Raw genomic sequence first — 26080 nt, forward strand, 5'->3', positions numbered from 1 at the left:
TACAACAATAGTGTAGTTTGCTACACTATTCAAACTAAACAAACAGTTCTGCAAGCCAGCCACTGGATGTTACACCAGACCGAACCAGTTAGTAATGAATCTGGAGGTTGTCCAATCGGCCAGTGTCAAATCCTGAAGCCACGCAATTTGCCAGTTTGTGATTAGAGGAAGACCATATACTGTGGCTGCAGGGGGGACTGTCAAGGCCATGTATGGAGAGGAGACTGAGTTCTCTCTGTATGAGCAGTATGTTTGCAAGTCTGTCACCTCTCACTGCATGTCTCGCTTTCTCTTCATCTCTTCTTAATCAAATATTATGAACCACAACCCAAAGAAATGTGATTTAACTGCAGATCACAAAAATTCTCCCACAAAAAATAGTTTTAAAAAATTCATAAAAAACAAAAAAAAAATCTAACCATAAAAAACATCAAAAATTCAATGAAAAGAATCATAAAAAATAAAAAAACAGAAATCCAATCAATCAATCCACCAACATTAATTCTTACCAAAAAAAAAAAAAAAGTTTCCATATCTACATCACCTACATTCATAGCCTTAACAGCAATATGAACGATGTACACCACTATCTACAGTCATCTAATCCAAAAGTACTATTCTTATATATACATATGTTATATATATAACATATATATAACTTATATATAAGTTATATACTGGCCATCTTAACTTCTCAAACTACACATTACACAGCTCTTTCTTCCATAAGGACAGCACTTGAGCATTCACCAGAACCGACACGATGCCAGAGACTGCAAATCCTTGAATCTCCCTGTTTAATCTAATTTGGCTCAAAATTTCTCTACCAAACCAATTTGCCCTTTTCATATGCTCCCTCTATCACTTTCCAAACTCCATCAACCACTCTGACCTCTTCAACTCTCTCTCTCTATACCTCAACTTTATGCAGTTGAAATACCCCAATAGTAAGGTCATTCTTCTTGAGGACTTCAATGACCACAATTCCGATTGGCTCTGCTTCTCCAGTTTCACCAATCAAGCAGACAGCTGAGATGTTTGCCATCAATATTGTCCTATCTCTGATCAATCAGTCTTCCTACCATAATACCTGACTACTCCCTCCAATTTGCCAACACACTTGACCTCTATCTAACAAGTTCCCCTTCCAGGTATACAGTGGTTGTCGGCTCTCCTCTTGGTAACTCAGATCACAATGTCATAAAAGTCTCTTTTGCCACAGAACAACCTTCACCCACCAGTTTACAGGCCCATGTCTGTTGGCTCTGCAAGAGTGCCTGCTGGAAGAACCTCCATGACATCTATTCCTCCTCCCCATGGTTCAACTACAGCTTCAGTTCTTCTGATCCAAACGCCTGCTCAGACTGAATAACAGAAATCATTCTCACAGAAATGAAGGCTTTCATCCCTTATTACACTCAAAATACTCAGCCACTATCCAAGCCTTGGTTCTCAAAAAAAAGTGTGCTAATGTTGTAAAAGAAAAACCTTTGCTTACCATGAATGGCTCAAGACCAAAACTCCAGCTGCCCACTTTGCTTATACTGCAGTTTACAACAGTTGTAAAAAAAATCATCACCAAGTCCAAGTCAGACTTTGAAAGAGCCAAATGCTGAAAACTCACCTCCTGTCCAAATGGCAGTTGCTCTTTTTGATCTCTTGCCAAGACCATTAGGCCCAACTTATGCCCACCCTGGTTTCCCCCACTCTCATACCCAGATGGTACTGTAGTTACCTCGCTTAAAGACAAACTTACTGGCATCACTTTTCTCTTCCAATTCCTGCACTGAAGACTGGAGCAAAGTTGCATCCACTCTACCAAGAATGGCTCCCTTCATGTCGCACACAGTCTTCCAACAAAAAAGAAATCCAAAGAATCCTAAATAACCTGGACATGAACAAGGCATCTGGTATTGATGGTAGCCCACCTACTGTGTTAAAAAACTGTGCCCCAGAACTAATACCTATCCTGTATCGCCTCTTCAATCTATCCTATTCAACTGGCATCTACCCTACAACATAGAAAGAGGTACACATCCAACCCATTCCAAAGAAAGGTGATAAAAGTCAACCAATGAACTACCATCCAATTGCTCTCACTTCTGTTCTGTCTAAAGCTATGGAGAAGGACATCAACAACCAACTCTTGAACCGCCTAGAGTCATACCAACTAAACAGTGACCAGCAGTATGGATTCTGCCACTTGTGATCTACACTGATCTGCTGATTTACACCACTCACCTCTGGACTCAGGCCATGGAGAAATTTGGAGAAACTCACATGGTTGTCCTCGACATTTTAAGGACATTCAATCAGGTTTGGCACAGTGGAGAACTTAACTGCCATCCCATGGTCTGCCTTCCTCACTCTGCGACTGGATCACCAACTTTCTCACTGATCACTCATTACATGTCATGGTGGACAGTTTACTCTCGTCAGATTTCCCCGCCAATGCAGGAGTACCCCAGGGTTCTGTTCTTTCACCCACTCTCTTCATCTTGTATATAAATGACCTGCTCACTCAGACTTCGAATCCATAGCTTTGCTGATGACAGTACACCCCATTCCTTCTTTTCATTCAATAAACCTTCTCTCAGATGTTAGAATCCTCAAGATCTACCATGATCAGTGACTTGAACTGTTCTCCGAGCTATTTCCCAGTGGAGCAAGGACATTTTAAACTTAAATGCCACCAAAACTCAATCCTGTCTGATCTCTCACAAGAAAGAGCTTGCATGCCTCCCTCCTTACCTTCAGTAATACTGAGATATCCAAGCGCAATGAGATTTCTCTTCTTGGATCGACCTGCAATTCCGATCTTTCCTGGCACAACCACATTTTGACTGTAGCTTCTGCAGCTGCCAAAAAAATTGGTGTACTCTTTCACACAAGCCATTACTTCACACCTTCACAGCTGCTAACTCTATACAAAGCCCAAATCTGCAACATTCATGGAATATTGTTTCCACATTTGGAGTGGTGCACCAAAATCCTCTCTAAAATTGCTCGATTCTGTCCAGAAGAGGACAATCTGGCTAATTAATGATTTCCCCCCCCCCTCTCTCTCTCTATCTCTCTCTCACACACATTCAATCTCTCTCAATCTCTCTCTCACATATATTCAGTTTCTGCCTTGTGCCTCTTCTACAGATACCATGGACAGTGCTCTGCTGAATTGGCAACGATTATTCCCATCCCCCACTCTCTTCCAAAATCATTAAAACAAGAGCCACTGCAAACCAATACTCTTTTACATACTGGCCATCACTTGAGCCTCACTGAACCAACTTCACTGCCTCCTCTTTCATTCCATCTCCCCTACTCTGCCTTCTCCAAAGATTACAACCCCCAGCTCTTCAAACAAATTGTGAACAGATTCTTCCTTTCTTCTATTTGTCTTGCCCACACACACACACATATAGCACTAATATGCTATAGGTCATGTGGCCATTCATATGTGGATTAGATATTTAAAAAAAAAAAATCCACTCATATGGCTGTTTCTAATTAACAATTTCAACAATTCAAGCACTAGAAATCAATCTAACTAAAATGTCATATATTCATTCACTTACTTGAATGATTATTGTACAAACAGTACTCCTGCAATCAAATAATAAAGAATGAAGTAGAGCTTATCTTTTCTTTTTGAAGATACTAGAAATTGTTCTTATAGTAATTTATTTTATCTTGGTAAATTATGTAGACCACAACTGTGTTAGGAATAATTACTTTAGTTTTCCAACATTTCTACTTTCATATTAAGGTGATCTGGAGTACATTTAAAGGAAGCAATGTTAGTATTTGCTACCATAAGACAACCAAGCATTCAATGAATATTTGACTGCATCAGATATGAGGTTCAAATTTAAATACCCAAATTGTACAGTTGAAAACAAATTCTAGAGTAGCATTCTAAGAAGGGAGTGGGAAGAAACTATTTTTTTATATTAAAATTATATTTTATTTAAAATAAGAATTATCTGAATTTGTAAGTAGATGAGTTCCATTTGTGATAACTACCACAATGAGGTAATTACCCACAAGCTGGAAACTAACTGCTTAACATCTCGCCATCAAGAAAACTTTAAAAAAAGTATAAAACTTCAAAATAGATAAGAATGTTACCTTATTGTCTATAATTCCTCCATTATGATATAGTGAGGTAATTTTTCCATCAAAATTCCATTCTCTATGAGGTTTCAAGCTTATATGCTTTCCAGCTGTATTTAAGACAATATCAGCTATAACCCAGTCACCAGCAATAGGTGAAAAATCAATTACACAATCCTGAAAATAAAGTAAAATTGATAGCAATATACAAATCATTATATTTACGGCTATTTGCCTGCTTCTGTTTAGGAGTGCCCCAGTTTAAAATGCCATTGGCTCTTTTCTCACGGATTCTTAGGGCATTGCAGATGTATATTTATCAATAAATATATGTTGCATAGAGGACAGGAAATTTACACATACCTTTTTCTGGATGTTGTGGCTCTTCTTCTTTCATGTTGTCCAAACTACTGTGTGTGTGTGGGGGGGGGGGGATTTTGGCAAGTGGGAGACCCCCCCACACACACACACACAGTAGTTTGGACAATGCGAAAGAAGAAGAGCCACAACACCCAGAAAAAGGTATGTGCAAATTTCCTGTCCTCTATGCAACATATATTTATTGATAAATATACATCTACAATGCCCTAAGAATCCGTGAGAAAAGAACCAATGGCATTTTAAACTGGGGCACTCCTAAACAGAAGCAAGCAAATAGCTGTAAATATAATAGTTTGTTAAAAATATAAATATAAAAGAGGAGTAACATGGGATTTTTCCCAGAAATAATATCCACGATATACAGATCATCTTTTTCTTTGAGGTTTCTAAAAATAACCAATTAAGTATACTAAATTTTATTTCTTATGTAAAAAAAACAAAGAGCACATGGGGAAAAGAATATACAATTTACAGCAACTGAGAGAAAATTAACTAACAGTTTTGTCCCATATCCTAGTAGCAATTCTGTCATCAATTCAGAAAGTGATCAGGCAATCTTCATCTAAGTATAGCTAAGCATGTAGAAATTTCAGTTATGAAGAATGTGCATGCGTGCATGTTGCAATAAAGAGCCTGTGACTGCAACAACTTGAGAGACAGCTTGGACCGATGTCACAATATAAAAAACTGCAAAGTTTCTTATGTTGTGAGAAAAGGATGCTTGAGGAAAGCAGTATTAGACTGCATACCAAGGAACAGGTAGGATAAATCTAAATCCAGTGGAGTTAAACAGATGACAAGCATTATTAAGTAGGAGATGGAGAATGGGGGTGAACATGACAGAATATGAATATGCAGAATGTTGCAGTATACGAAAGAGGTAACAGCATAGTTTAGAAGGCAAAAATAATAATGTTCATCAGAATAATCTTTGGTGAAAGTGGAGTATATTCAGCAGTTTGCTGACTGGAGAGGGAAACAGTTAATAATTATTATGCATTTTCAATAGCAGCAACTAGTTACAAACAACCAGTGCAATAGGAGAACAAAAGGTGTTAGGCACTTTGTGGGGGAAAGATTACAAGCTGCATTCACACAGCAGGAGTGTGATATTCAGGTAACCATGGATGTGGAATGATTGGTTTTAATATCAAATCCACATATGAAAGGCTACAAAACCTATACTACATCAGTTCCATATATGGATAAGAAGATAAGAAAGAAGGAAGAAGAAAGAAGTTGTGAAGATACTTCAGATGCAAACTTTGTTTGCCTAAACTTATGTAAAGGATTGAAAAAATTTCTGTGCAAATATAATTTACTTTCTAACCAAGTGGAAAAAACTCTACAGAAAGAAGAAATTTAATGTGTTTCTTGAAATCAGAAGGTTGCAAAATCTTGAAAACGGAAGTCCTTCAAATATAAAGAGTGAGTGAGTGAGGCTGTTTCAAAAAGTTATAAAGAATAAGTTATAAAGGAACTCCATTGGCTGCCACTTTCTATAAGTGGCAAACAATGAAGAGATGGACAAACAAGAGCTGCCATCGATTGCCATAACCCAAACAAGATATGTTACTGTCTGAAAATAATGTAGGTTCTAAAAAAAAAAAAAGTTTCAGAAAAAAAACCTGCTTGCCAATGCCAGAGATCACTAACTCAGGAACCCGGGTCAAAGTAAGGCTTAGAAAAAGTTCCTCCAGTTGGTAACTAGACTTGGACTTAAATCTATCTTCAGGCAGCCTAGAACTGACGATGCAAGCAATCACTTCCACTGAGTTACACTAGCACCTAAAATATATAATATACCAATAACCTTCTCAATTCAACTTCTTCCAAAATATACAAGACCACAATATAACTAGCATTATCCCATATATTCAGGTCACATCCAAATAAAGACAGATTGCTTGAAAAATACACCCTCTGTCCAAAAAGAAACCGAACTTTTCGAAAATAGAAGAAACTAGTAGTGCCAAAAAGGACGACGAAAAGCCAGGCCATCCAAAAACTGGACTGAGCAAAGTTAACATCAAAAAAGTGCGTGATTTCATCAAAGAAAACCCGAAATCATCCGTGAGATTGATTGAAGATGAATTGGGAATTCCAAAATCAACTGTGCACAACATTTGACCGAAAGTTTGGGCCTTTGTAAATTGAATACACGATTTGTTCCCCACAAGTTGACCGACGACTAAAAAAAATGTATAGAATTGAACACTGCAAGGACCTCATTAAAACTGCTCGTAAGGACTTAAACTTGTGGGGAACAAATCGTGTATTCAATTTATAAAGCACCAGAGTGCTGAGTGGAGTCCACCAGAAGAGAGGCATCCAAAAAAAAAAAGTCACTTGGAGAAGTCAAAAGTAAAGACAATGCTGATTTGTTTCTATGATTCCAAGGGCATTATTCACAATGAATTCGTTCCGCCTGGCCAAACGGTCAATGGTTAGTTTCATCTCAAAGTTTTGAAGTGATTGATAGCGCGAATTTGTCACGTACGGCATGAATATTGTGATGCAGGCAGCTGATTAGTTTTGCACGATAATGCACCATCTCATCGTTCGAACATTGTGAGACAGTTTTTGAGCAAAAACAAAGTTTGTGTGTTGGATCACTTGCCATATTCACCTGATTTAGCCCCTTGTGATTTCTTTCTCTTCTCCTGACTTCATTTGCCGATAAAAGGAAAGCGATACGACACCACTGAAAACGTTCAAGTGGCAGTAAACACAACCCTCAACAGTATCCCAAAAACCGATATAAAAAACTCATTCAACGAATTAATTGACCATGCTAAACGCTGTGGCAAAGCTGAGGGAGAGTATATTGATTGAAATAAATGATTTAAATAATTATAATTGGCCTGTGTTTTATTTTCTATCATGACACCATTGAAAATGTTCAAGCAGCAGTAACCAAGACCCTCAACAGTAATTCCAAAAACCAATATAAAAACTCATTTAACGAATTAATTGACCGTGCCAAACGCTGTATCGAAGCTGAGGGAAAGTATATTGATTGAAATAAATGATTTGAATAATTATAATTGGCCTGTGTTTTATTTTCTATCAAAAGTTTGGTTTCTTTTTGGACAGAAGATGTATAAGCTCCACACCACAATGCAAACCACATATCTGTTTACCCAAAGATTAACTCCGTGACATCAAGGAATGTGTGAATACCTTATAACTATGAATCAGCTTACTATGGATAGAAAACAAAATATATTGCCTATGATAGAAAGGAAAATATGCCTTGGAGGACAAAAATACATTCACTAATTTTTATTTTTTAATTCCATGGTATTATTACACTAGATCATAGAGGTCAAATTCATGTATTTTATACAGCACCTTTTCAGGATTGCTATAAAGTTCACATTTAGAAATATTCATACAAGTTAGTAAATGCAGTGGTGATGCTTCCTCAATGTCACAGACTTTGCAGATGGGGTAGACTTTTATGCCATTGTTAAACTTGATTGGTCTTTGTGTGGCCAGTCTTGAGGCAAGTGATCATGGTAGTGGCCCAGCAATTAAACCTGGAGTTGATGGTAACTCCTGGTTTTTCTTTTGAATACCAGTGTGAGTCATGTCCTGGAGAATCATTGTTTTGTTTTCTTTTTGAGTAGTTTTAAAGAGATCAAAATCTGTGATATCACTTGATGTTGCAGCCATTTTTGCTACTTCATCTGCAGTACATTTCACTTTAATCCCACATGGGATGGAATTCCACTGGATAATTATTTTGGGATCCATTTAGTTTATGTTTTTTGCAATGTCTCTAAGTATTTCTTGCTAGTGTAGTAGTTCTTTATAGCATGAAGGCTGCTAAAGAATCTGTGAAAAATAGAAATTCCTTTGGGTTTTGTTTATCCAAATATTGCAGTGCTGTGTTAATGGCTATTAATTCTGCATGGTATGAGTTGCATCCTATATTGTTGGTTGCTTATAGTTCTATATTTCGAGAGCCACAGATGAGTACACCATTCCAAGAATTGCCATTTGGATTTTTAGAGCCATTTTGTAGATCTTTATTGAGTCAAGTCCATATTTCATTATTTTTGAAAGAGCTAATGATCTCAAGATTTCAGGGTTTTTTTAGGCATTTTCTTCATGTTTCCCTATTTCAAAATTAATAACTATATTTTTCCTGTCTTGATTTGAAGGAAATGCTGGGTAGTTGGCTATTTTATTAGGACAATCCAAGGAATTTTATTTTCCATGATTTCATGCATTGTTGATTTTTTCTTCATTCTGTCTGTTGGTTGCCATTTTTTAAAAAGTTCACTTGTTCTATGATGCAAGGTTGGCTCTTTTTTCTACAAATTTAGTAAGATTTTCTTGCTACCTAATTTTTAAAGTAACAAGGTTGGATTCAAATTCTGCTATTTTTCCAGGAGTTGTAATCCATAGTCCACATATGATTCAAGCTACATTTTTCTGAATTTTTATAAGCTTGTTTATGATGTCTGCATCCAGATGGGTGAAGAATATTCCATTATGGATCAGATAATAGAGGTGTATGCGACTTTTAAGGTTTTAGCATCGTCTCCCCCACTCTCTACTAGAGATACTTTTCATCATATTTAGTCTTCTTTTTGCTCTGACTGCAACATTGTTGATATGTTTATTGAAGCTTAATGATGGATCCCAGAGTAACTGCAAGGTATTTGGGGTTTTCATTAAATTTAATTAATTGATTGTTTAGCTAAATCTTTGATCTCCACTTTCTGAGGTGGTTATTAATGGTAAATATACAAATTTCTGATTCAGTAGGGTTAATTTTGATTTTTTTGTTTTCCCAGTATGTAGATAAACTTTCAATGGCTTTGTTTAAGTGACCTTCTGCTGTTTCTAAGTTGTTGTGAGCTGAGAATAGAACCAAATCATCATCAAACACAGCTATCTTTGTTTCTTTATTTATATTTTTGTCTAAGTCGTGTAAGTACAGGGTGGCAATAAAATAACTCTCCCTCTTTGGAGGCATCTGTAGCTAAAACCAATAAACGGAATGAGACCAAATTTTATATTGAGACTTTTGAAGGCATGGGAGATGATTTCTGCGAAAAAAAGATTTAGTACCAAAAGTCGCCACTAGGGGAAATTTTGGTGCTGGTGGAGCTGAAAACAAGTGGATAATTACATTAAAGGCAGATAAAATGGAATAATACCATTTCGACATCTGCGTCACTCATTCCAGCTGGTGGCACGTTACAATAATAATAATTAAACTAAAACAACAACTTGTGAAGCCACAGAAATTAATGTAGTGATTGAACTCACAGGAAATAATGTTTTATTCATCAGAATCGAGGTCCCCTGGACCACATACACGATTTACAATGTGTTGATCTTTCTTGTGTACAACAAATGGCATCTGGTGTGTGACATTCTCTACAGCTGAGCGTAAGGAGTGGGATTGGATAATCATAATACACTGCTTTATGTTCTCTTTCAAGACATGCAAATTGGGAAAGCCACCAACATACACAATGGATTTCAAATATCCCCCACAGCCAAAAGTCACATGGAGTGATGTCCAGGGATCGAGGCAGCCATGCCGTCGGAAAGAACCGACTGATAACCCTCTCATTACTGAAATGCTGGCATAAAAGGCACTGTACTGAACGTTCAATGTGTGGCTGTGCTCCTATTTTGCATAATCCTTTTTACCTGTGTTTACTGCAAATATTTGACTGCTTTCGGCTCCGCCAGTGCCAAAATTTCCCTGATCGACGACTTTTGGAACTAAATCTTTTTTTTTGCAGAATTCATCTCCTTCGAAAGTCTCAATATAAAATGTGGTCTCATTCCGTGTATTAGTTTTAGCTACAGATACCTCCAAAGAGGGAAAGTTAATTTATGGTCACCCTGTAGATGGAAAAAAGGAGTGGGCTCAAAATGCTGCCTTGAGGGAGTTGTTAGATCTTGAATATGGACCTTTTCGTTAAAAGGATCACTCATTCAAGATTTAACAAGAATACAATAATAACCAAGAAATACTTGTACTGTTAGTAAAGAAACAAATTGTTAATAGAGAACATAATTGAATTACCTTAAAATGAAGTAAAAAAAAAAAGGAGGAATTTGTCTGTCTAGATAGAAATATTGCTGTTTGAAAGCACTAGTAAGAGAAAATACTCTATGCAAAATGTATGACAATGCAAACAAAGGTCCAAAGGTTGCATGTGAGTTACCCACGATAAGCGTAACACCCGAAGCGAAGGCATTCGTGGAAAGCGAATTGAACTCACGTTCCCTGAAAAGAGCACTCTTGAGGAGAAGAGTTGTGACTAAACAACTTAAGGACCAATAGGAAGGCGCAGTGAGAAAACTTCTGCAACGAAAAAGAGGGCACAACAAGGGATAATAAAATTCGCGTTCGCGTAGGTTTCAAGCCCCGTTTTTTCTGTTCCTGTTTTCATTCGGACCCACGATGCTGACCAGAGGAAGGGAATTCTACGACTTCGGATAGCAGGTTTCTCCCCATTGCTGACTGGTGAGAATCAGGCAAGCTGCACACGAGATGACGGCGTCCACCGACTTCAGCCATTGGTAGAAGTGCTACCGGAATGAGACGATGGAAAGTTCCTCCAGGGAGACAGGCAGTCTGACGATAGTGACCAGCGAGACGAGCACTTGCCCAGCAGAGTGCAGAAAATGATTGTACGGGATGAGCGAAGTGACCTCCACGTGGACGCAACCCACTGAAGCAGTAAAGTATCTAACAGAAAAGGACGGATAAAGGGGACATGGTAACCTCATGCAGCAGTGGTAATGTACAGAATTCTCTTATTTTATTAACAATTAGCATTAGAGGAAAAAGGTGAATCAATTTCTAGTTGGAAGAAAATGGATAATTGCTTAGAGAATTTTTTTTTTGAATGACTTACATGCATTGTAACTTGTAAGCTCCATTGGACTGGTAATCGGAGGATTTAAGTTCTTGTGTGAGACTTAATTAATGTGGTGGGGGTCTGTGTTAGCATTTGAAGTTAAAATTGTAAACTTGTATTTTCCCATGCTAAGTATGTTTTAATTGGCCAGAGGATATGAGTTATATGTTCATTCACTAATCATCATCAAATTCCCGCCGTGTACCCTCAAGGGGTGTACAGGATATGATAGTACTACATGAAAAAAATTACATCATTACTAACTTCCTATCTACAATTTTCCGCCAAATCAGTCTGTTACTTGTCAAGACTCCAACATTATCAGATCTTATATTTCTATCGTCTAAGGCCCTTTGTACCATATCAATCCACCTATATCTTGGTCTTCCTCTGGGTCGTTTTGCTGTCAACCTGGCAGAGAACACTTGTTTTGCTAATCTTTCCTCACCCATTCTGTTTAAATTACCATACCACCTGAGATTAGCTCTGCTAACGCATTCCTGGATGTTGACAATGTCAAGTTCTTTCGTAATATCCTCGTTTTTAATATGATATTGCCATTGATGCCATCTGTTCACACCTATAATCTTTCTCAGGACTCTCATATCTGCGGTCTCTATTCTTTGGTCAAGTGTTTTACTTCTGACGAAGCTCTCAGATCCATAAGTTAAAACTGGTTTGAACACTGTCTTGTATACAGCTAATTTAGTGTTCCAACTAATTTCTCTCTTATTCCACATGAATTTATTCAATTGACTTCCTACCATACCAGCTTTGCTGAATCTGTTGTCTATTTCTATATTTAATTTACCATCTTCAGTAAAAATCGTGCCTAAGTAGCTGAAATGTTTCACTTGTTCCACAGGTTCTCCATTCACAACACAGTTCATATTTTCGATGATTCTGCCTATTTTCATTGTCTTTGTCTTTTTATTGCTGACCTTCATACCATATCTATTACAGCAGCTATTCAATTCAGTCAGAGAATTTTGCAGACTTGTAGCGAATTTATTTAGAAGTATAACATCATCTGCATAAAGCAAAGAGCTGACATTAACCTCTCCAATTTTGATATCATGTTTAATACCACTTTCCTTCATAATGTGATCGATATAGATAATGAATAACAGAGGGGATAATGTACATCCTTGTCTGACACCAGATTTAACATTAAACCATCTTCCTGTACTTCCTTCAATTCTAACTGCTGACTTACAACTCAAATAAAGACTAATTATTACTTGATATAATGCCCCATTGACACCATATAACTGTAGCGTATTGAATAGCTTCTCTCTTGGCACCTTGTCATATGGCTTTTCCAAATCGACAAAACTTAAATACAGATCTTTGTTATAGTCCCATGATTTCTCCACTATTTGTCGTAAAGTGAAGATCAGATCCTGACAGCCTCTATTTGACCTGAATCCAGCTTGTTCTTCGCCAAGCTTTTCTCCCACAATTCTTCTCAACCGTTTCTCAAGTATACTTGCATATATCGTACCAGGAACACTCAATAGGGATATACCTCTGTAATTCTCACTTTCAGTTTTATTTTCCCTTTTTATATATGGGTACTATGAGAGCTCTACTCCAATCATTGGGAATTCGTCCCTCTGTCCAGGCTTTCTGAACTATACAGTAAAGCCACTGTAAGACTCTTATACTAGCATATTTCAGCATATCATCTACTCCTGCTGCCTTTCCACATTTCAAGCCTTTGATGGCTTTTTCTACTTCAAGTATGGATATGTATTCCTGACTGCATGCCTGGTCAGTGTTTTTTACCACTGTGCTGTCTTCACTGCTTGTTTCATTTTGCAGTTTTTCAAAGTAATTACTCCACACTTCAAGCATATCTTTTCCTCCCGTTTTCACCTTTATCATCTCTAACTCCTTTTACAGCACTCTTTCCTCCATTCCTAAACTTCTTCAACAACCTCCAGAATATTTTGCCACCTTCTTGATATTTATTTTCTATATTCTTGCCAAAGTCCTCCCATGACTTTTGTTTAGCTAGTTTTACACAGTGTTTAGCATTCTTGCATTTGTCTCTGTATTCTCTAAGAGCACAAGCTGACTTATTTGACAGGAACTTTTGATATGCTTTCTTCTTTTCCTTCACTGCCTCTTTAACTTCCTGTGTCCACCATGGAGTTCTGATTTTTTTATCCTTGCAGACAACCTCACCACATGCCTCTCTGGCAGAATCAATCAATGTTTTCTTCAGAGTTTGCCACTGAATCTCCAAGGTTTGATTCCTGTTCTCAAACTCTTTCATTTTTTCTTCAATAATCTTTGTGTATTTTAGTCTACAGTTCATATCTGAGAGCTGCTCAACTTTTATTCACTTTAAAACTTTCTTACATGTTATTCTTTTCAATATGAAATTCAATTTTATCTTGCTCAAGACCAAATAGTGATCACTTCCAATTTCAAATCCTCTGTACACTCTGGTGTCCTTCACCAGGGAGAAAACATCACTATCAACAATAACATAGTCAATGAGACTTTTCTTATTCCTTGCCTCTTCTCTCCATGTGAATTTGTGCACATTTTTATGTTGGAACATGGTGTTAGTAATAACCAGTCCATGTCCTGAGCAGAAATCCATTTGCCATTATTATTAGCTTTGCTCTTTTCTCCAAATTTTCCCAAAATATTTTTGTATATCTCACAATCATTTCCTACTCTGCTATTGAGATCCCCAACCAGGACCAGCTTTTTGCTTTTTCATTGTGTCAGTTGCTTTTTCTAAAGCCTCAAAAAATTCCTCCACTTCTACCTTAGTAGAACCTTCTGTGGGACCATAGGCACAAATAAGTCTCATTGTTCAGTTCCCCATTCTCATATTTGCCCACATTACTCTACTTGAGACTGACTGCCATTCAAGAAGATTAGCCTCATATTTTGTGTTGAATACTATGGCTACTCCTTCTTTTCCTTGATTGTCATTGCCTGAATATAACATTTTGTATTTATTGCTCAGAAAGATCTCACCAGTTTTTGTCTTTTTTGTTTCAGTCACCCTATTATGTCGATCTGGTACTTATCTAATTCCTCAGCTAGCTCAATTTCTTTGCCATTCAGGCTTCTTATGTTGATAGTACAGATCTTTAACTCTGGTGATGTTGAGTTGGGGTTTGTTTTCAGATTTGTTCCAGTAGCTGACTTTTCGCTGTTCGCCCTGGTTCTCTGGTGAAAACAATGGGGGCCTTGTTTAACCAGGCGACACCCCAGCCGACATGAAATTTTTTCGGTCAAAGCTGTATAACTGAGAGGAGACCTCCACATAGCCTTTAAAAGAATGTGGAGAACCGACCAGGGTTTCTGACCTATGTCCAATCCTCACCTTCTCGTGGTGCACCCTGTTGGGTATCTACTTGGATACTGAACGAATGAGGATGGGCTGGCAATTTGGGATTTAGCCAACCAAATTGTATTCTTATTGGTTAAACCAAAATAAAAAATAAAAAATAATGTTCATTAATTAGAGTGTTCATTTATGATTGTCAGTTTGATTTAGTATAGGTATTGTGATAAGCTTTTGATATGTTTAAACCAAATTGTAAACTCATTAGATTTTTAATAAATATGTTTTACTATGTAAGCCTGAGTTTTGTTTACCACTCCAATTTACCACTCATAAAAGTTTGAACCTATGCATAAGGGGAAGTATAGAATAATTAGAAAGGATAGGGCCATGACGGCAAACTGAGATCTGCACAGACGCTATGTATATTTACGAATTTAGGTAGCTGTTAGAACTGAGGGAAAGTTTCTCTGAGCAAGAATTCTTCTGTCCTAGGATTCTGACTGGCACAACTGGAACAAACAAATTTGTCAGAATTCAAAAAGAAGACGGCCCCAGAGAGATAGACTGGAGATCTCATTCTTAGTTGGCACAAGAGGGGATAATAGTAACAGAGATTTAAAGAAAAAACCACGATGTAACAGAGTCCCTGTCTTATTTCTACTTTCTTGGAAAAGGTATTATTTATTCTAACTTGAATTGTTCTATTTCTTAGACAGTCATAAATCCAGTTTAGAACATTCCCTTCAATTTCAGTATGACAAAGTTTGGAAAAGAGATTCTGCCTCCACACCATGTCAAAGGCATTGCTAAAATCTATAAAAGTTGCAATGGTGGATTTGGTAGGTTTGATCTGAAAGTTATCTTGAAATGACTGGGTTAAGTAGAAAAGTTGATCAGTTTTTGAGTGATTTCTTCTAAAGGCCGCCTGAAAATGTGGTAGTATACTATTTTTGTTTAGACAAACGGAGGGATATCATGTTTTTCTATCAATTTGCCTGGAATTGCAGTCAGTAAAATTGGTCTATAATTTCCTAGTTGGTCTTGAGGTTTGTAAGGCTTTAAAATTGGTATGATTATAGCTGTCTTCCAGTCTTTTGGAGCTTTTCCTTTGTTTTAGGCTATTGTTGTATAGGTGAAGTAGTCAATTCAAGGCTAGGGAAGGAAGATGCTTGATCATAATTCCTTGAATGTTATCTGGTCAACATGATTTATTTATATCTAGTCTCTCCAAAGCATCTCTCAATTCAGAGACTGTAAATGGATCCCAGAATAATTTGTTTTTTACATTTTGGGGAATTTGCAGAATTTTTCTGTTGTCAAGCCTGTTTTGATATTTGATGGTCTTTGCTAGTATTCATCTCTAGTTTGCTTATATTTTGAAAATGAAAGGCCAAGGTATTTGCAATCTCCTCTCCCTGTCTCCAATTTTGATATTTCCATCCAGGTCTTTTAGCATATTAGTCTCACTTGCCTTTGGTAGGTCTCTTTGTAAATTAGCAGTCAGTTTCCAAACTTTGGTATCTGAAGTGTTTGGATTTAAGCTGTGGCAAAATTCTTGCTACCTAGTTCTTTGTAATATATTATATTTTTGTTTAATTTCAGCATTTGTCTTGATGTACACGATCCTGGTTTCTGGAATGCTTCCAATTTTTAAAATTGTTAAATAATTCATTTCTTTAAGTTATTTTACTGGCAAATTCCTGGTGAACCTTTGTGTAGTTTAAAATAACCTTTCTCCTGTAGTCCTTTCGAATACTTTTCTTGCCGCATTTAGGATAATATTCTTCCAAGTTATGTAGTCTTTGTCTAGGTCATCATATGTGTGATCTTTCAGCATTTTGTTTACTTCATATTTGTATTTCTCCCAATTTGCCTTTTGAAAGTTCCGGTGATATTTTCTTTTTTGGGCAGATCTAATCATTTTTGGGTTCAGGTTAGTTAATATTGGGTTATGGTTGCTTCCTACTGGTTCCAAAACAGACCAAATAGCTTTGTCATGAAGATCTGGAGACACCGCAGTAATATCTAGGGCATCTTTTGTACCATAAGAATGAGACAGATAAATGGGTTCTCCACTATTGAGTTATTAGTCAGTCCTGTTTCATCTAAGAAATTACTGAGGTTTTCTCCTCTTGAATTTATTTCCTCAGAACCCCCATAACAGGTGTTTGCTATTCATGTCTCCTAAGATAATGGAGTTTTCTTCAATTAGATGGGATAGGCTGAAAAGATTTGGTTCAGGTTTGTTAGGAGAATGATAACAATAAAATATGTTTAATGGCCTTTTACTTGGTTCCAGTATTTGGATTCCTTGTATTTCACTTCCTTCTGCTATAGTAGCATATAGTCTAGTTCAACAACTTTATATGATAAATTTCGGATTAGTGTCAGCGCTCTCCTCCATTTTGGTCAGTAAGCCCTATCTTGTCGTATGATATCATAGTTTTTAATGTTTAGTTTGCTGGTTTATCGGAGTTTGGTTTCCTGGATGATATTATCATCCAGGAAACCATATATCAGCATCATGTTTGTCAGCTAGCAGTAATAGTTCATTTAGTTTTTCTTTTTTTGCTGGAGTAACAATACCATTTCAATTACACTGGTGATATTAATATTTCTTGCAATGGGTAGAATAATTTGCTCATTTCTCAATTCTGACATCATTTCCAAATCAAGAGTCGCATCGGCTGCCCCGCATGCAGTAGAATAGTTATAATTACTGAAATTTGTCTCCGTGATGGGGAAAATAGAAATGCTGCTGTCGTTAGATTATCCAGAGATTATCCATGGAGAGGTGATGGTCAGACTTTGCCCTCCATTCACTAAAATTGTTATGGCAAGTCATGACTGGCAGCCACCATGCTTTAGATACTCTCCTTTACAAAGGATTAGATGAAAGAGCACAAAATTGGGAGACTATTTTTGGAGTCATAAGCAGCAAAACAATTTCCAAATTTTAAGAATTATATCTGTATTAATTTATTAAAAATCGAAGAGACAGTGATTTTACAACTGCCCGCAACACTTGTAAGCTTTTGTTTATCCAAGTGCAAAATTAGAAATATGTCCATTAGAACTTTAAATTGTTCTCACAAATAAATTATTGATAGTATGATAAACTAGTTAAAAAAACCAGCCAAATATAGCAGTTAAATAAATTTTATTTTTGTGCCTCTGTAAATAACTAATAAATCTTCCATCCAAGATCAAGGTGCACTACTCAAGCACTGGAGGAGTATCCCAAGAATGGGTAAATATGGGATTTATATGCTGTTAGTAACTGCACAGATCAGAAATGTCTTTTCCAGAAGCATATTTCTGGTTTCTTGAGGCCGAAGAAGATATAGCTGAGATGTGTTTGTGGGAGAAAAAAAAAAAAAAAAAAGATTAGAGATAGCCTGAAAAGAGAAATCCTGTCATGTTTGAAGACCTTGATATTAAGCATAGATGGTAGTTATGAGATATTTAGGGCAAGAAATGCAACTGTGTTGAAGTAATTCTTGCCCCTGAAAAATACATGAAGATGAGTTTAGGCACTAGTTATGGAAGAAAGAGAAGTCTTTTATGGTTATACACTACAAGATTAGTCAAATATGAAGGAAAAAGAATGGCATATACTGCCATCAGTAAGACATGCAGAGGATTTGAGATCAGATAGGAGAGGATCATTTGAAAAGAATAAGCAAAACTACAGAGTATGGCAGAACACAGAGCATTCTAGGACTGGTGGGGAAATATGAAATAGGAAGGCACCTGCCATGATAAATAGTGAAGAGTCAGAAAGAAAGATGAAAAACTAATTGCAAAGGAAAATCTCCACAAAATGGTAGTTCCTGAGAGCACGCTTCTGTGAGAGACATGTTAAAATGCCTTACAATTGTAGTTTGTGTCCTAAGGTACTAATAATCAGGTTGCAGGCTATGGATCAAGGGTGATGGAACTCATACTGGTGATCACTAATGTGCAGATCTTCACAGAATATCCTTCATCAAACCATCCTCATGTTCTCTGGCATTATAATAATGCAAAATGAATGGCCTTCATGATTTCTACTCATCTTTTCCTTGGATTGCTTATTCTTTGGCTCAACTGATCCATGCACTGCTCTAACGAAATAACTGATATAATCATCACTAGAATGAAAACATTTTTCCCATGCTACTCAAAACTCCAGGCCACTATCCAATTCTTAATTTTCTAAGAAGTATGCAAAGCCCATCCAAGAAAAGAATTCAACAATCTGCAAGTGGTTCAAAATAAAAAGACTTCAGCAAAATCAGAATATCCAACTTACTCTACAACATGGTACAGATGTAAACAAAATAAATAAAATGATAATAATAAATTAACAAATCCAAATCAGACTGAAACAGACAAGTGCAGAAAACTTGCTTCCTTCTGATTCATAATAATGTTCAACTTGGCAGCAGCCAGTTTCAGGAATAGCCCTAATCCTTCCTCATTTAAAGAGTACGTTATTTGTAATCTAGATGAAGGTTTTATAGCTAGCTATGCAGATGGTAAGTAAGCATCCATTATTTAAGAATGTAGCAGGTGCGAGATGGAATTGTGTGTGTGCATGAAATGCATGCAGTGGAAGGTGCAGAGAGACATGAGTATCATGATCTCAGGATTTAGCAGCAGGGGAGATAGTGCTTTGGAATTGGGTGTTTTTTGGTTTGTGAATGTCAGTAGCGTGTTGGAAGATGGAGAGAATGTTAAAGATCTACGTATATTTTTAGCCTTGGTTAGTTTAGCAGACAGAGATTGTTTGTTTGATGGCCATGATTATGTATGAATGGCAATTGAAAGCAGAATATGTGGAGAGAGAAACAGAACTGCTCAGAAAAGAGATGGAAGGAATGAAGATTAAGTTCAGGAAAGTGAATAAACATCTTGGAAGGATAGAGAAATTGGCTAGTGTGAGAAGAATGAGAGTAAGTGTAAGAGAACAGCATCAGAGAGGAAGGTGAGAGAATGGAAGAGACTGTGGAAGGAAGGAAATTGCACAAAGACAAGAGAATGTAGAAACAAGGGACAGAGAGGTGAGAGGGAGAGAAAGGAAAGATTGTAAGCTGTAAGAGTCAGGGGTGAGAATGAATGAATCTATTTGGAGTGACGTGTATGGAGATGCAATGATTCTGAGTGTGCAGCAGAGTATTTATCTGGTGGAATTAGAAAGTGTGGCAATGGCAGTGAAGATGGGTGAAAGTGTGGAGGAGATGATAGCAATGGTCAGACAAATGACCTGAGATGTAGCATGAATTGTGTGGCACAAGATTTGAGGTTGATGTTAGACATAGTACAGCAGAAATGTGTGACTGAGGAAAAATAGTGAGTGTTTCCCCAGTATGATAATGCAGAATGAAGGAGAAAAGCAGTGATGATGAATGAGATGACAGTGAGAATATGTAGAATAAGGGGTTTGGAATAGGTGGATGCATGGAGTAAGTTTGAGAATGGAAGGGAGCAGTATGCAAGAGACAGATTGCATCTGAATGCAGAAGAGTGCAGGCATTTGGAGAGACTGTTGTTTTTCTGGGCAACAGAGTCGGAACAGAGAAACTAGAATTGCACAGGTGGAATATTGCAGAGATGGCCTCATGGGGATAGTGGCTTGAGAAATGTACACTATATTAAAGAGCCAGGTGAAGTATATAAATGGGAGTAATAATGGCTATGAGAAGGCTGGAATTTTATGTTGAACCCATACATGAGAGATTTGTTGATCAACCTATAGTACATTAGTACCATGTATAGGTACTATAGGTTGTAATAATAATGTACTACTAGTGGGTTAGGAAAGGAGGCTTGTTTACATTTGATTTAAATGAATAAATTGTATTCCTTTGGGAAAGACTGTTCCATAATACAGCAGTTGCAGGGATGAAAGAGGAAGAAAAGAAACTTGTTCTGTGATTTTCAAGGTACACTGTGAAGGAATGTTGAGCAGCAGCTTCACATGTTCCAATAAGCTTAGTACTAAGTGGGGGAATTACTGATGCTATTTCAGATGAACACTTCCCATGGAAATATTTGTAGAATACACATATTGTTGAAACCAAATGTCTGTGCAAAAGTGGGGAGAGTGAGTTAGTAAGAGATGGGTCATTAATAAGTCTAATTGCTCTTCTTTGTATTGAGTCAAGCATTTTGAAGGAACTTTCAGGGACCCCACCCCCACATATGAGAGCAGTATTCAATAGCTGGGCAGACTTGTGATTTGTTACCAACTATTCAGAGCTGAAATAACATCTCGAGCAAAACAGAAATCCTAATTTTTTAGAAGCTGAGGATGCAATGGTTGTGATGTGTTTATGCAGGAGAGGCTGTTTATGAGAAATAAGAAATAAGAATGAGAATTTATGAGAAATAAGACAGAACTGGTTTTATTAGCATTGAAATTGACGAGGTTATCTGAACCCCATTGGAGAATGGTTTGGAGATCAGAATTGAGGGCAGTGTTGGTTGATGTTCTATAGGTTGAGGTGAGGTGCGTAAAGTAAGGTTTATCAAATGAAAGGGAGGAGTGCAATTTGCTGTCATCGGCAAAAATGTGCATTGGGTTGAAGGTCAACTGAAGTAGGTCACTGATATATAGCAGAAAGGGGGTTGATGAGGTGACAGAACCTTGTGGAACTCCAGCATTAGTTGAATGGTGAGAGGATAAGGAACTCCACCACCACACATAGTGTGCATCCAGTTAGAAAGCGCAATCCAATTACAGAAGTCCTGAGACAGAACAAACGATGGTAGTTTGCTTAGTAAGCCTTTGTCCCAGACCAGGTCAAATACTTTGGAGATATCAAGTACAACCACTTGAGATTCGCAAAACTTCTCTATGGCATTTGTCTAGAGATAGCTGACATACGTAAGCAGATCTGTTGATTGGCAGTGACAGAATCCATATTGGCAGTCATTTATTAGGTAGGTGCCTTCAGGATAGTGCAAGAGTTGGGAATTGATGATTTTTTCCACTACTTTAGATAAGACAGTAGGTGAGCAAGAGTAGGTCAGTAGCTGGATGGCAGTGACTTGTCTCCCTTCTTGGGGATGGGTTCAATATAGGGCAATTTCCAGGCTGTGAGATAGATACCAGTGGAGTAAGAGAGTATATACAGGTGACATAGGAGAGGAGTCAGTTTGGGTGAACAAACTTTCAGGACAATTGGAGGAATGCCATCAGGGCCAGGAGACTTTCTTTTTGTGTCTAATTTGGACACTATTTTTCTGATCTCTTTCTGGCAAAAGGATATAAGGGGCATTTTATGTTGGGCATCTGGAGTGGTTGGGGAGCACTTACTATTGTCAGTTATGCATGCATTAGAAGCAAAGTGTAAGGCCTGGAGATTGGCTTTTACTGTGGGTGAAGATGCAACAGAGCCACCTGGGTATGATGGGGGGTGGGAATATTGTTATGCATGCATTGCAAGCAAAGAGTGAGATCAGGAGATTGGCTTTTTCTGTGGGTGCAGATGCAATAGCGCCACCTGGGTATGAAAGGGTGGGAATATTGTTGGGCAGAAGTTACAACCAATTGCTTTGGCGAGAGACCAAAAGGTTTTTTCACATCTATTTTGGGCTCAAGTATAAGCTCTAAAGGAGGATCGAGTTCTTGATTTGAGCCAGTTACAGTATGCTTGGTTTTTCATTTGTACATCCTTGGTGCATCTTTTGGAAAACTAGGATTTGATTAGGGAATGACAGTTCAGAGTAGTGTGTGGGAATGTATGTTTCCAAGCCAGTGAGGTTTATTTTGGTGATAATTTCAGTGTTTGGAAAGCTGGAAGCAGTAGTCCAACCATGGGAATGAGGCACAGAAGTCACAGAGGCTGTCCCACTTGGCACTGTTATAATGACAAACTACTCGTATGGGAGTGGCTGTGTAAGCGCTGATGCATGGGGGAGGATAGGAGCACTGGATTGTGGTCAGAATTACCTGGAGGAAGGGGGGGGGGAGCACTACATTCACTGTGTATTTTGAAGGATCGTTGGTGAGGAAGAGATCTAGGGTGTTTGGGGAGTAGTTTGGATTATCAGGTAATCGGGTTGGCATCTGAATATGTTGTGTAAGTGACAGCAAATGTTTCTGCATCTCTGCCTGCAAGATCTGTACAGCTAGAGGAGGAAAGCTAGAATGGTGATGTGGATATTAAAATCTCCTAGGAGGATGATTTCGCTGTTGGGAAAGTGGGACTGGAGAAAATCAATTTTTAAGGAGAGGCAATTAAAGAGCTCAGAGTGGTTGGTTGCATTAGGGAACAATAGAGACAGCAAATGAATTTGACTGAGTGGGGAAGGGATATTTTCAACCAAAGCAGGTCAAAGTTGGGCAATTCTAGGTTGGGTGCTTTCTGGCAAGGTATGTCAGAGCCAATGTATGCACAGACATACAAGAAGATCATGGCAACAATCTTTTGGGATTGCCAGGGAATTTTCTTGATTGACTTCAAGGAAAGGAATACCACAGCAAATGCAGAATATTATGCTTCATTCCTGCCCAACCTCATGATGTCATAAAGGAGAGGAGATGAGGAATGGCAAGTCATGATATTCGCTTGCATTATGACAATGCTCCAGTTCACACAGCTATTGTTGCAAAGGCTACAGAAGTGAAGCATTATGGCTTCCCAGAGATTGAATACCCACCCTACATCTCAGATCTAGCACCCAGTGACTACTACCTCTTCTCAAAACTAAAGAAAGACCTTCGAGGAAGAAAATTTGCAGATGGCAATGAGGTGAAAGATGCAGTTTTAAGCTATTTTAAAGACAAAAATACAGACTATGTTTTCAAGGGCATGGAAATGTTAATTTAAAAATGTGAAAAGTGTGTTGAAGTAAAGAGAGATTATGTTGAAAAGTGACACAGTTGTATTCTTTCTATCACTTCTAAAAGTTAGTCAGGCCGGAAACTTATGGAGCCACCCTCGTATTTAGTGGGACGTTGCTACATGGGAATATAGATGGTGATAAGAAAGAAATGTTCAGGCAAATTAGTTTGGCAATGCAAAGCGAGTAATCATTTTTGAGGACTTAAACTACAGTGATATAAACAACTGGGCAGAGGAGACAGCATGCAGTAATAAGAGAACAGAATTTTTGGATTTCTTGAGGGACAACTGCCTTAGGTAGCATGTAGTGGGGGGAATACAAACATCAAGAGTTCTGGATTTGGTCATAGCATCAGAGGATCTGACCGTGACAGAGATGGCATATTTGTCCCCTTGTGAGAGTGACCATGTAATCCTGACATGGTAGGATGAATAGGCATGGGAAGATATCAAAACAGAAGGAAGTTATGTAGAATTATAAGACAGATGACTATCATAGACTTGGAAACCAGCTTGTAGCAGTGCAATGGATGAAAGAATTTAAAGCAAGAGGGGTCATTAGTGCATGAGAGATACTTAATAAAAATTGATGACAGCAACGACAGATTGTATACTTTGAGTAAAGAAATTAAAGCAATTTGGAGTCAAATGGATGACAAAAGGAATAAAAGAGGAATTGCAGAAGAAAAATAGATTATGGAAGGTATATAAAGGGAGAGATGGAGGACAGCTGCATGAGGAATATAAAGCTCAGGATAGGAAAGTGACTAGTATTGTAACAAAAGAAAAATTAGAATATGAGAAGAGACTGGCACTGCAATCCAAGGAGAATCTCCCAAGGAGTTTTTTTGCATATGTAGCGAATATGAGGAAAAATTATAGTGGACAGATTATCTTCTAAGATTGAGAAGGGAATCAGGTGACCAAGGATGATGATATAGATGAGCTATTTCCTGGTACCACAAGCTTTATTCTTAGAAGATAATGAGTAGTGAAAATGTTAGAAGTAAACGAAGAGGATATATTCTGAACTCAGTACACTAAATGTCGATAAGGTAGGGGACCCGATGGAATTTCACTGTGTTTTAAGGAAAGGTGCTATGAAAAAATTGACTGTGCCATTAACTTGGCTGTTTACTGAGTCTTGTAATGGGCAGTTCCTAGGGAGTGGAAGGAGGATAAGATAGTACTGGTGCACAAGAGTGGTGGTAAAATGGAGGTATCAAACTGTAGGCCTGTTTGTATTTCTTCTGTAGTTGTTAAGATTTTGAAGAAATTGGTAAGAACTCATAAAAAATTGAGGAGATGAAGGTAATATTATTTATGCAGGCTAGCACGGATTTGATAAAAGGTGTTCTTGTTTTAGTAATCTGGTTACCTTTTACAACAGAGTAACAAAAGCAGTGGATGATGGCAAAGCATACATTTCTTTTTTTTTTTTTTTTGTATTTTTTCAAAGGCATTTGACAGGGTGCCACATGACAAGTTGTTTGTTAACTTGCAATATATGGATTTGGATATCAGGTTATTGGCTCCATGGTAGATATCAAGAGTTGTACGGGGAAAGCAGTACGAGGGAGTAGAAAAATTACAAGTGGAGTTCCACAGGGTTCGGGCCTGGGACTATTGCTGTTCAATCTTTATGTCAAATGATATTGTCACAGGACTACCAAGAGACAGAAAGTCAGTTGTTTGCAGATTATGTGAAGCTTAGGAGAGTTATTAGTAATAGTGCTGATGTTTTCGCTCTTCATCTGAATAAGCTGGAAGGCTGGGCAAAAGCATGGAGATGTCAGTTTAATGCAACTAAATGCAAGGTTTTAAAATTTGGGATCCAAAGGGATGCTTCATATTCACTTGATGGAGTATACTGAAAGAAATGGAGGAAGCAATGGATCTTGGAGTGATTGTGGATAGAGATTTAAAGTTCTAGGGACATATTACAAAGGTAGCGAATACATCTCAGAGAATTGTGGCAATGTTGAAGTATAGATCTGTATGGTAAGTTGGGATTGGTAGACATGCTCTGCATACTCCTTTACATAGTATCAAATGGAGGAAAATATCTATTACATGAAGTCTATAAAGACCCGAGAGACTATTTTTAGAATCAGCATCAACTATGAAGCACTCTTCCAACCCCAACAAGAATGATTGCATTAATTTACCAAAGATCTGGGAGACTATCATTTTAAGACGTGTTAGCCTGATTTCACTAAATTAACTTTATGGTTATCCAATCCACAGAGTGCCATGTAAGGACATAGTTCTATTGTCAGTTACAATTTAGACTGTTTTCTTCACATAAGTTCAGTAGTCCTCCCCCCCCCTCTTTATCTACAGGGGATATGTTCCAAGACACCCTGCAGACCTGAAGCTGCAGATAATACCATACTCTATACTATGCACACACACACACACACACACACACACACACACACACACACACACACACACACACACACACACACACACAAAGTTTAATTTATAGGCAATATAAGAGATTAACAACAATAACTAATAATAAAATAGAACAA

At 37.6% G+C, this 26080-nt stretch overlaps 1 protein-coding gene across 1 annotated transcript in view; it reads right to left on the reverse strand.

The window, feature by feature from the left end:
• LOC150109827 (RNA helicase Mov10l1-like) overlaps window positions 1–26080 on the reverse strand; it is a 223644-nt gene that overhangs the window by 135957 nt on the left and 61607 nt on the right. The window contains exon 3 of the mRNA XM_090396278.1: window positions 4129–4290. Within this exon, the coding sequence (XP_090252404.1) occupies window positions 4129–4290 (162 nt within the window). The remainder of the gene's footprint in view (window positions 1–4128; window positions 4291–26080) is intronic.

This window comes from Typopeltis vanoorti, chromosome 1 (genome assembly GCF_054136105.1).
Source record: "Typopeltis vanoorti isolate ZY-2024b chromosome 1, IOZ_Tvanoo_1.0, whole genome shotgun sequence".
Classification (NCBI taxonomy): Eukaryota; Metazoa; Arthropoda; class Arachnida; order Uropygi; family Thelyphonidae; genus Typopeltis; species Typopeltis vanoorti.